Source organism: Hippocampus zosterae, chromosome 5 (genome assembly GCF_025434085.1).
Source record: "Hippocampus zosterae strain Florida chromosome 5, ASM2543408v3, whole genome shotgun sequence".
Classification (NCBI taxonomy): Eukaryota; Metazoa; Chordata; class Actinopteri; order Syngnathiformes; family Syngnathidae; genus Hippocampus; species Hippocampus zosterae.
In genome coordinates, this window is record NC_067455.1 from 15,849,501 (window position 1) to 15,862,570 (window position 13,070).

The window sequence follows — 13,070 nt, forward strand, 5'->3', positions numbered from 1 at the left end:
ATTGGCCATTTCTCTTTTTTAGCCGCAGGTCTCCATGTTTGAACGTGGGGTATTTGCAAAGAAAAAGGTTGCATAGATGGATAAAAAAACAACATTATAATAATTACCTCAAACACGGATAGATGCATTTTTTCCAAACAAATACAGCTTGTTACACAGTAACCTCACCGAAACGTTCTCAGTCTCTCATTGTACTTTGAGGCAAATTCTCAGACAACCGTGTCTTCTTCATCGCGTAGCACTGCAGCCATTGGAAACTCATTTATTAAGTTTTTGGGAGAGGTTGCTCCATACCCGGAGTTGCTGTCCAACAGGGATCACCACGCCTCTCATCCGTTGCAATCAATCGTGGGAGTCCAGCAGCCAGACAAAACAATAAAGGGATTGGGGTCACACACGCAGGGATGGATGCATTTATGACACTTGTTCCCTATCATCGTTAAACTTAACTCAAGGTGCTTCTCCTTACTCTCAATTGTTCCGACACAGCACCGTACTCCTTTGTGCACACACTTCCTTCCGGATTTCTCTCTCAGGCAGCCTGGTTCACTGTGACTTGTTTGGTCATTGATCAAATGTAACGAGATTATGAGGAAATATATTGATGGCTTTCGTTCATCAGGAAAAATTCAGAAATAAACTGCATCACAATAATAGTCACAGGGATCAAAGTGTGTGTGTGTGGGGGGGGGGGGCTTCTCGTTAGAAAAGTTTGGTCTCTATGTAAATTGAACATGTGACTGATTATCATTATGTGGATCAGGCTAAAATCTTTTTATTGAGAATGAGGCCTAGAGGTGATGTTAGTTACAGAAAAATGAGTAAAACCGATACTAATACTGATCAATGATTCCTTGCAGCGCTCAGATGAGGAGTCGAACTGGGTGGAGGACATGATGAAGCTCCACACAGCCCGGGTCAGAGATGTTGAAATCTTGACAGGTCTGGACTTGTACCGTAGGACCACACGGAGTTATGCTGAAATCCTATCATTGAAAACGCATATGCACACTTATGAGAGTGAGATCTAAAGTTTTACCTTTATATTTTTGCTGGACTTGAACTATTTGATCACATTGTCTATGACGAGATATCTCATGGAACTGCACACTAGCTTGATTGCTTCATTCCCATCTCTTCAACACCACTAAATTGTAAAAGTCAGGTAGTAGTGAGGAAAAAAAAAACTTTTGAGTGTCTGTTCTGGACACACACGCGCACATGCACACACACACACACACACACACACACACACACACACAAAAGAAACCTGTGAAGATCAGAATATGTGTTTTACATTTTACTGTATTTGAATACAGGTATATATTATACACGCTTGGCAATGTTTTTGCGATATCATGTACCTATGGACACGGCTGCAGCCACCATTCTGGAGGTTACGTATTGTTTTGTTCCAGTGCTTAGTGAGTATTTGACAATAGAAAAATGTTATGGCCAACGTCAAAGAATGTTTAATTACTGTGTTGGAATCAAGGGGAAATGTTAGAACATTTCTCCAGCAAGAGATGGAGGTTGTGGCTTTCACAAATCAACAGGGCTCTTTTCACTCCAGTTCGAGAAAATACCTAGTCCATACATCATTCGTGTTTGTTCTGAACACTTTTTTTAAAGGTAACCTTTAACACGAAGCAATGTTAGAAAATGCATACTGCATACTTTACACACACACACACACACACACACACACACACACACACACACACACACACACACACACACACACACACACACACACACACACACACACACACACACACACACACACACACACACACACATACACACACACACACACACACACGCACACACACTCAAAAGTCTGACGCGTAATAATGCGATGTGTCTTGTGCGTGCACCTAGTTCCAAATTCTGTGAATGTTGTGTGACTTTGATGAGCGCTCCACTTGACTTGTGCTGACACGCTGCTTATATCGACGAAAAACGGACGTACCCGAGAACAGCATGCAGATGTTAAAGGGGGAAAGGTGGGTGTAAAAGAGGAGTTTAAAAACACCCCTGGTAGGTGTACATAGTGCCTGTATGTTTATATACAATAACCTGAAAATGGCAGCTATGAAGAGACATGCCTACGAAGCACAGTTCAAACAACAAGCGATCATTTATACGGAATCCGAAATTCAGATCAACAAATCCATGGTCCGGAAGTGGAGGAAGCTGGAAACCAAGTTTCACCAAGCCCAGTCACTGTTCAACTGAGGGCAAAAACGCTTGCAGAAGAAATGAAAATCGTACATTTTCAAAGACGTCCATCTTAGTGCTTTCGTTTGACTGCAGTAAAAAGATCTCGCAGCCGCTGTGAAAAACCAAGTGGAGCAAATAAATTGGGAGCTTTCAATCATTCTAGGTTGGGGTTCCACATTGACACACGATCTGGGGTGCTACGCCGTCTCCAATTGCCCACGTCACATGCACAGCCGACTACCTCAGACGCAACGGCAGTGCTTACAGCTTACCTGCCAATATCATGCTTGGACAGAAGCGAGTCTATTTTTGTTTGCGCAGTGTCTAGCATGGTGTACTCGAGCGCCCTGATTTTGATGCAAATGAGGGATGGCACTTGGATTGGCCGGAAAGGCTACTTCCGTCCCAGAAGGGGACACAATGGCGCAAACGCTAGACTTGTGCTCGGAATGAAAAAGGGCCATGAATGTTCCTCTTAGTCTTCTTTACAGCGCTGTTGTTCTTTTCAGAATAAAATGCAAACTGCTGGTATCTTTCCATCGTATCCTGGGAGGAGTCCCACCTCGGTACATCTTGCATGACTTTGTTTTCACTAAGCTGCAGCAACCGCTGTTTTCTCTGTAACACATTGCTTTCTACTCTGAGCTCTCCATGTGTCATCAGTCCTGACAGCGACTGGTAAAGTAGGACTCCGCTCGTGATCATTGTCCAGCATGTTTTCAGTAACGAGATAAATGGTCCCGGCTGTAGTTCCAACTGCCAGTAAACTACTTTTAGTCTTCATTCCTCCTTGAGGGGATTTGTTGCTGTAGCACAGGTTGCTTTGAGACTCTTTTTGAATTCCATAACACAGTGATGAAGTTGGAAGGGAATAATCCAGTCCTTTTCTTGCTTGAGATGGTGTTATTCCAGGACAGCTCGAGACCGTAAGATAGTTACAAGAGGAATAAGAATGCTTAACACCCATCACTTGCAAAACATCATTAGCCAGTAAATCGTGTCAGTCTAATTCATGTGCAAGCAAACACTAAGCCATGGTTTTTTTTCATTTCATCGCACTATTTTACCACATGTGTTTTATGTCACATTTCTTTAAAGTACCTGTTAGTGTGTGGCGATCGTGAAGTTAGTGTCAGTCCACTAAGTAGCGCACCGTTAAGTGGTGTCAATTTGTTTCAAATAACAGTGCCATGCTAGCTGCTGAAATGTTGCTGACTGAACAGCATTGATCAAATTGTCTTAGGACAGATAGATAACGTGTCTTTTCCCATGTTATGTAGACTTGCTAATTGGCCCCTTTTTGTCCGTTTGTGCATTTTAACGACTTGTAGTTTTGGAAGATAATGGCTAAATATGTTAGACTGGTAAAATAATAAGGGTAAAATTAAACATCTCCATCAAAACATTGTAAACTAACATCAGCTGGTCTGAGCCATGAACAACCAGGGCTGAGAAATGAGTCCCCGAACGCCTCTGATTAGCTCTAAATTTTTTTCTGTTGTGAACTGCTGCTGTTTCGTATTCAACATTTTGTTGGTTTCACCTCTAACTAGTCTAAATAAAGTCTTCATGCCCAAAAATAAGTGTACTAATTCATTCATTTTATTATTTGAATCGTAATCATATGATACTGCTATAAAATAACCATCCAACCATGACCCAAACCGGTTTATCCTCACTAGGGTCGCGGGGAGTGCTGGAATCGAACTCTGAACTTCTGCTGCACTGTGAGGTGGACCTACTAACCAGTCCTCCCCTGTGGCACCTGGTGTCAAACAAGAAAAGCATTTGGGAATTACAGTACCTGGGTTACTACATAAATAGGTCGTGCAATGTGATCTTCATTGAATTAATGACAATAATTTACACATTGGAGAAACTGTCATATTTATTTTTCCATATTCCCCAACCAAGGGAATAAAGTGGTACAATAACTGCAAAAAATTATTAATCAGCAAATGAATAATCAACACATTGATGATTTAACAACATTAGAAAGTATTACTCCTTAAAGCAGGAGTGTCCAAAGTCGGTCCTCGAGGCCCGCTGTCCTGCCCGTTTTCCAGCTCTCCCAGGTGCAACACACCTGATTCAAATCATCAAGATCGTTCTAATGCTGCCTCAGAGCTGGCTGATGAGCTGATCATCTGAATCAGGTGTGTTGCTGGCGGGAGAGCTGGAAAACAGGCAGGATGGTGGCCCTTCAGGCCTGGAGCTGGACATGTCTGCCTTAGAGGTTACCTCCAGCTTCAATTTGACATCTATTTAAAACACACACACACACACACACACACACACACACACACACACACACACACACACACACACACACAAATGTAATTATTTTCATTTTCTAATATTTTTTTAATGATCAACCACAGCTTTAAATCATTTAAAAGTCATAAAATTTTCAGACCCCTTTCTGTGTGTTGACAAGAAAAGCCACTCTGTGCACAGGATGCAAAGCCACTATTTATTCATGAGCAGATGCTATACTTACCAGAATCCTTGACTTGAGATGTTTGAGAGGAACCTAGTTCTACCACATCATTTCTCAAATGAATGGCGACTAAAAGTTATTTATATTTTCCAGTCAGGTCGGTGCAGCTTCCTGTCTTTCAAAATATGGCTCGACTGCCACATCATGAAGTCAATCAGGGAATAACCAGCTATGTGTTGTGTTAATTGGATAATCCGAATGCTTGATGGGGGTGAGGGAATTCGAAGCGAAGAAAGTGTTGTTGATGATTTACTGTAGTTTGGGAGAATTTTACCAATCGGGTTCGGAAATAACAGATTAAACTCCTCCATGTCATTCATATATATTTTATTTATATATAGTTTTGAAATATGACTTTGTACAGTCAAATCTCGGTTTTCAAACATCTCTGTTATCTAACAAATTGGATTTCAACCAGAAAATTCGAGATTTTTACGGCTCGGATTATGACCAAAACCCGGTTTTCGACCAAACTAAGTAAACCCGAATACGTCACTCGACTCCTTTCAGCTTCCTTACACCAGGAAATGACGCTTCCTCGTGTAACGTTCATTGTGAGCAGACGTGTTTGTTGTGACTTGCGCACATTTGTTATTTCTGCATTACGTATTGGCCCCTAATCATGGGCTAATAAAATAGTTTTGGATTTCGAATCAATCGCTTTTCGAACAGCCTTCCTGAACAGATTATGGTCGAAATCCGAGGTATGACAACAGATTTCTGAACATTTTATGTTTTTAGTAAGACAGTCAAGTGTTTCGCATCTTTTGAATGCTTCAGTCAACAAAGCAGATGAGGGAAATGTGGTTAAGATTGCACGACTGTCCGTGTTTTTACGTTATGTATATGGTTTATTATTTTATTTTATATTAACTGTTTTGTTAAGTGCTTTGTTACAGCTGCAACTGTTGTGAAAGCACATAAATCAGGATGTATTGTATTGTATTGCATTTTCTCTGTTGCAATTGTTTTACCCTTGAATGGAAAGCAGTGAGTGTGCTTTATTGTCTTGGTTGTATGGGAGGATACCGGGTTCATTCTTGGTGCCGTCTCCTTTCTTTTTTTTGTCTGTAGATATTTCTTTTCTCTCACCCTTTCTTCAACCATGTAATCTTCAATAGAAAGTCATCTTGAAGTTTTTTCACAGATTTTCAAGAAAAGTGGTCACAGCAGGGAGCTGGGCAGTGCTTTTGGTTTGCAGGAAAGTGAGGGTGGACATTTTGACTTTTTTAGGTCAGAAGGTGTACAAGCAAGTTTTTTTTGCCAATCATTTGTCAACAGGAGGCTATGATAAATAATCACTCATGTTGTCTCCTTTTTTTGTGATCAAGTTTCATCCTCCCGAACAGTAATGACCAAAGCAACGACGGTTGTGCATTGATCACATGGAACGTGATTTTCCATATATACGTGAGTGTTAATAAAAACCACGTCATACTTTTACTGCTGTGTTTGCTCCAAACAGACTCATGAAGACCCAGGAGGAGTCCAATCTGGGCACAAAAGAAACGGATTGCACGCTCAGATTGACTATGTCATTGACAAATGCCTCGCATTAATTTTGTTGCGCATTTGTCCCTTGAAGATGTCGAATAACCCTATTAAATCAGGTAGTCAGTTGGCCATTAATCTCAATGGAGCAGGCTAGTCACTCAAAACTAATGGGGTTTATAATTTGCATGAAGCGAGTTTATCCAAAAAGCTTTTACTAAAAGGATTACATTTCAGACAGAGGGTTTATCATCACACTTGTTCAGACATGGATTAACGGCAGTCGTTGCAAAGAACTTTAAAGTCACTAATTTCCCAACTCTGCCTTAGGTCTGTTTGCATGAGATTAACATTCAGTCCAGTTTGGCTTGTGGAACAATCAACATGTTACACCATTATTGAGTGATTCATAACAAGAGTTTATGTCACTTGTTTATATTGTACAATTTCATCATATGTATGCACTCGATAGAGAGAGGGAGAAAACACACACACACATTACATATCTCATAATGACTGCCACCTTTGATTCTTGCTCCATAATTTTGTGTGTGTGTGTGTGGGGGGGGGGGGTTTATGTTTGCAATTTACAGCAGTAATAAAATTGAATTTAATATGTTGCCTATAATTGAATTGATAACTTCATCATTTTTCATGCGCATTTAATAACTTGATTTTTAAAACAATTTAGCTTGCTACCGTGTTCATTGAACATGTCACTAGATGTGTGTCAACGTTGGACTTGATAAGTCTGTGTACGTTCAGTCCAATGTGCCACAGAGCGCACCATTTCGAGGGATAAAAAAAAATACAACTGGTTCATGAACCAAATTCAAAGCGTAATTTTCCTACAGCAAATGTTTACCTCCAGACGTGTTCAATGAAGAAATCATTGAAATAGCTTGTGACTTAAATTGTGATTCCATCCATTTTCTACACACTTGTACCTCTTTAGGGTTGTGGTTGATCTGGAACCTATCCCAGCTGATTTTGGGTGGGACGAGGGGTACACCCTAAATCTGGCGCCAGCCTATCGCAAACACACCAGTGAAATGTCTTAGTCCAGCCGACTTAATCCAAGACCTGTCAGGCACGGAGTTTCATAAATGAACGGTCTTCCTTCTGCCATTGCCAATCTGGTCACGGAAAGGAAGTCCAGAGTAGGAATATAGTTGGAGCAGACTCCAACATTACATTTGAGGTGTTTCTTGCTTTTAGGGAACATGTGATCAGCTGACGAAGCGGTAGCAATTCCCCCAAGTCACAGCAACGAGTTAAGCAATTTAGAGTTAAGGTTCCGCTGTACGTTTCTCCTGCAGCTTTATTAAAGTTCAAGTGTAACCTGAAAGTTCATTCTGATCATAAACCTCTCAAATTCATACTAATAAATCAGTTTTTACTCAGCATAAAGAGCAGAAAGTCTTTCAGATTCATGTGAGAGTAATTGTATATTTGTATGTGCTGTAGGTATATGAATCTGCCAATTCCATTGTCCCTCTGCCCCTTTGATCTGCTTGGATTGAAAAAAAGAGAAGAAAATGTTGAGAAGAATTCCAAATTTATGGAGTGGTTGATTTTCAATTTGTTTGCTTTGTCATAACTATGATTTCACTCGCGAGAGTTTCGATTGCGCCTTAAAATCTTTATCCTCATATTCTGGCATGTAATATTTGCAAAGTAAATTCCAACTGTTAAACAAAAAGATTAAAGTCAATGTTAATCCTTGCTCCCAGTCTCCCCAGGCATGTATTGGAGGAAAGAATGCATGTTGTTATGAATTTATTTTTTCTGCATTTTTCCCCGTGCCTGTTTTCTTCGACAAAGGCAACAACAGCATGAGCATTAGACCAGAGCTGAGGCTGGAGTCTTTAAATCCTGATGCGCTTCAAAGCACGGAGAGAGCAATTCATCTTCTTATCTTTGACTCAAAACAGGCTTTTTGTGTGGAGGAGAGAGGGAAAGGGAAGAGGCAAGAGGGAGGGAGGGTAGGGGGGAATGCTGTCGAGTAATTTTCCGTTTAAATGTTCCACTCCACAACAATTTGCATAAGCAGCCCTGCGCCTGTGATAAGAAGATTGGTAATTTTCAAAGGCTCTGTGGGGATTGAGAATTAAAAGCCTTTCTGCACTATCTTCCCTCTTGCAGCTGGCCACCAAAGATTCCCTCTTCTCTCATGCATTTTCGCCTAAACTACGCCTTATAAACTTTCCCTACCATCCTCTCCTTTGCTCGCCCTGACAGTGCAAACTTTATCCCGCCGTATATTCTCAGTCCTATCCTATCATTCTGTCACAGACTTCGCACTATTTGCTGTTATTTTTGCTTGCCTAACCCTTAGCAACAGCAATGTGAATTGACACAAATCATGAATTCATTTTTAAAGACGATCACTATGGGTTATGATGTCACGGCAAAGACAAGAACCCCCTGTTTGACTGGCGGCATTGCAGCTGTAATCTTGTCATTTTAGACTTGCTTCTGGGGGTGCGCAGTAGATGTCGTGCTTTGCTCAGTCATAGTTATATAGGATTTGTACAATCATTCTAAAATATACACCAGGGGTAGTCGCAAATATTTGAGGGCCACAAAAAACATTTTCAATGAATCAGCAGTGAATTTAGTGAGGTCATGCCACATGCGAGTCATTCATACTGTGTTTAAAATAAATAAATAAAATCGCAATATCTCTCTGACAGAAATTGCAAATGTTTCATAACATGGCCCATGTCCTGAATTGATATAGTATAATATATAATATAGAAGTATAGTTTATATTGGGCAGAGAGGGGTGGGAGGCTAAAAATGTGTTTCTATTTGTAAATATAAACACAAAGAACTACAAGAAAGAAGTAAAAATGTACTTGTGTGTTATTTAACAGCAGCCTCCCAATTTTGAATGTGTGCCAGTGCTTATTTTCAATCCTCGAATCGCCAACTGTTTCGGATTGTCCATATTTTGTTCCGCAAATTTCAGAATGCGTCCTAGATATGGCCGCAACATGTGGTGTTCCGAATATTTAAAAAACAGCCATGGGTCACGTTGCCCAAAAAGGACGAAAATGAGCAAAAATTATTGGTAGATAATTGCAATCTATGTATGACAACATACCGCTTCCCCCGGTGGCTCCAGTGATGTCAGATTGTGTTAATGATTACATTAACACAAGCTGATGAGCCCAAAATTAGCTGAAAACTAACGATTTGACTCAACGAAAATCACCTCTAGTTTCAGTAGATTCAGATCAGCAGCGAGAAACAAACACAGACGCTAGCAGACGAGCCCAAGCTAAAAGCTAATGACTTGACTTGATCCCAACTCTTGCTAGTTTTAATAGCTTCATATCCGCGGCTAAAAACAAAGGCAGCTGTACAAAGCGAAGCTTCAGTGGCACCTTATTATGTCCACTAATGCGCAGACAAGAATTCTGTGCTAGCAACAGCTTTATCCATCAAAGAAAAACAAACGCCACCACACTTCACTGTGTTGTACCGTCAGTGTCGTAATTACACTTGTTGCAATATGCCAATCGGCCATGCCCCGTGAACCACAGCTAATGGTGTGTTTTTATTTATTTATTTATTTATTTTGGGGTCCTTGGAAGTATGTTTTCATATGTAAATGTGTACCGTATGTGTGCGCAAAGTGCATTGTCAGAATGTCACTGCATTTTAATCTGAATTTTTGTAGGTTAATTATTTGAAACATCAATTTTCATGTGTTCAATACAAAGCCTTGATTATTGTGAGGTTATTAGTACACATTCACACATTCCATTCCATGTGAAGGAAAAATAATTTTGGATTAAATTTTATGTGACTACATTTTCATCTTTACATGCTTGATGTAATACTTACATTAAGGTAAATTATGATTGTAGCGAAACTATGTTGTGTAAAAAAATGGTTTGCAGATTTGTTAAATCTACTGCGGTAGGTAATGGGGTGCTGCGTTAATGTTCTTGACAAAAGATTAAACATGAACATTCTAATAAATTGTTCTGCTCAACTGGTTAGCACAGGTTAGTTTGCATGCTCTCCCTCCCACATTCCAAAAACATACACTATAAGTTAATTATTTACTGTAAATTGTCCTTAGGTGTGATTGTGAGTGCAAATGGTTTTTCGTTTGTGTGCCCTGCGATTGGCTGGCAACCAGTTCAGGGTGTTCCCTGCCTACTTTCTGAAGAAAGCAAGGACAGGGTCCAGCATGCCTGCAGCCCTCATTTGGATAAAGCTTTTCAGATCATGAAAGGATGGATGTTGTGAAAGAGACTTTTGATGGGTTGGCAGCTCTGCTGTCCACTTTTCTTCGAATCGTGAAGTTGGAACACATTTTTGTGCAATCTAGCCTCCTACTGATGTCAAATCATCATAATAGGAACTTGTCCAAAAACAAAAGTGGGAGTAAAAATATTGCAGTGACAGTCAAAAATTGCAGCCGCAGCAGTGCACTCTGAGTAACACGGTAACAAGCTGTGTCTTGGAGGTATTATTCCCCGTTGTTCATGTTTGTCGCACTGTCCTCACATCAGTGTGTGGGCCAGAACACCACTTGAGGCCAGACTTAGAGGAAGGATGGTCATAAATTCTCTGAGGAAGATATGTGGGGATTTCACCCGTATTCTATTTCTTAAAAAATAATTAATTCCTGTGTGTCTGTGTTGTTTGCTACGAGAGATAGAAATAACAATTACAAACTGGTAAGTGAACCTGAACATATAATAAATCAAGGCCCAAATACACTAGTTTGCATTGCAGTTTGTGAGTCAAAATTAGCATTTTGATCCAATGGCAATATATAAATAAATAAAATATGCATGTTTTGGAATGTGAGAGGAAACCATAGTATGCCATAGAAAACCCACCCAGGGACGGAAAGAACATACAAACTCCACACAGGAAGGCCGCGGCCGTAATCGAAACTTGCAGCATATTTGCACGGTGAGGCGGATATGCTAATGAGTCGACCACCGTGCCGCACCCAAATAACACACACATACACACACACACGGGGAAAATGCCTTCACAATTCTGTACACTTTCCAGGTGTCCTTATAACATGTCTGTGGTTTTGCTTTGATCAAAATACATTGAGGGTCAAGAATAAGAGGCATACTTGGACACATCTTCAACCATAAACCATCAGACAGGCCCAGTAACTTTCCCAAGCAATCAAGGGAGTGCTGAAATTCAGAAGCTCAGACACATCAGAATGCATTACCAGTCAAATGTACTGAATCGATGGCAATGCAGACCGATTTGTGAAAAAAAGCGCATCAAATTCACCCATCCATCCATTTTTTAATCTGCTTATCCTCACGAGTGCTGCGGGCATGCTGGATCCTCTCCCATCAGTCATCGGGCAGTAGTCAGGGGACACCCTGAATTGGTTGCAGGGCACATACTGAATAGACGAAGAACCATTCGCACTCACAGAGACACCTTGAGACCATTTATAGTGTTCCATTAACCTGCCACGGATTTTTTTTTTCGAATGTGGGAGGAAACTCACCCAGAGAAAAGCCACGCAGACACGGGGACAACATGCAAATTCCACACAGGAAGGCTGGAGCCCAAATTGAACCCTGCACCTTTTCCCCCTGCGGCCAACACGCTAACCAGTGGACCACCATGCCGCACGCATTAAATTATAAATTGAAAAGTATGAAAGTCATGTTGATATATATTGTTTATCAATATTAACTGACTATTGTTCTGTGGGAGGATGGGCTTTTTTTTTGCATGTACACAGACTTTAGTGACACTTTGTAGTTATCAGAGGTGCTGTCGTTACAAATCTCCCGCGGCTCATAATATGAAATACTAACAATGTACCAATGCAAGACAAATCACACCGGTACACGATTGGTTGAGGTGGGCAGGAACAACAACAGTGGCGCTTGGCGGCCATTCTGTGGACTTGACAGAGCTGATCAGGAAGACAACCAGAAGTCAAATGGCACTTGCCAAGGCCATTCTGCAGGATTCTAGGTGAAAGATGCAGGACCTGCTCAGGGGGACAGCCTGGATGTCATGCCCAAAGAAGCTTGCCAGGATCTATTGGCCCAATGGAGTCAACAAACAGAAAGGCTCAGCTTTCGGTCAAATACATGATGCTAACGTGCCTACTTGACACCCATTTTTTTTTAACGTAATATGCAGCGCAAGGGAATAAAACGGCACCTTCTGTATGGTTTGTCAAAGGAGCAACTGTATATTTTAGATTTTTTTTTTAATATTGTATTATTATTTTCATGATTTTCTTATCATTGATGTACAGGACTTCCTTACTGCAGTAGTTGTGCAGTGCTATTTTAAGTTTTAACTTCATTTTTATCTGACATTCAAAATTAAAAAAGACATTTTCATTCAAAAAACACAAACAAAAAAACTTGAACACAAATTCACTCAAACTCACACCTGAAAAGTCATTCACCATTCACTGCTAAAGCAAATCACCATTCCTTCACAGCGCCCAAAGTGCCAATGCTTTCCTTCAGCCAGCCGAACAGCGGGATCAGCTGATATGGTCTACATCTCGACTTATGTCTCTAATATTGTCGAGAAAACTTGGATTAAGTCCCTAAATCCACCATACCCATTGTTATCTGTGCAGCCCGGGTGCCATGTCCTCCCTTTGAAATATGTTCAAGTGATTTCACTGAGTGGCGACACGATGTTTGACTGGTTACCACGTCCGCCTCACAGTGCAAAGGTGCGGGCTTCGATTGCGGCTCTGGCCTTCCTCTGTGGGGTTTACATGTTCGCCCCATGCTTGGGGGGATTTTCCCCAGGTTCCCTCCCACATTCTAAAAATATGCGGGGTACGTAAATTGATCACTCGAAATTGTCCTTA

At 40.8% G+C, this 13,070-nt stretch overlaps 1 protein-coding gene across 6 annotated transcripts in view; it reads left to right on the forward strand.

The window, feature by feature from the left end:
* enpp2 (ectonucleotide pyrophosphatase/phosphodiesterase 2) overlaps positions 1 to 1,821 on the forward strand; it is a 40,588-nt gene extending 38,767 nt beyond the window's left edge. For 5 of the 6 annotated variants that reach the window (XM_052066429.1, XM_052066431.1, XM_052066432.1 and 2 more), the window contains one exon: positions 861 to 1,821. In XM_052066429.1, coding sequence (XP_051922389.1) covers positions 861 to 1,031 — 171 coding nt within the window. In that variant the 3' untranslated portion in view covers positions 1,032 to 1,821. The remainder of the gene's footprint in view (positions 1 to 860) is intronic. The other variant, XR_007962524.1, reaches the window with a different exon arrangement.
* The last annotated feature ends 11,249 nt before the right edge of the window (positions 1,822 to 13,070 follow it).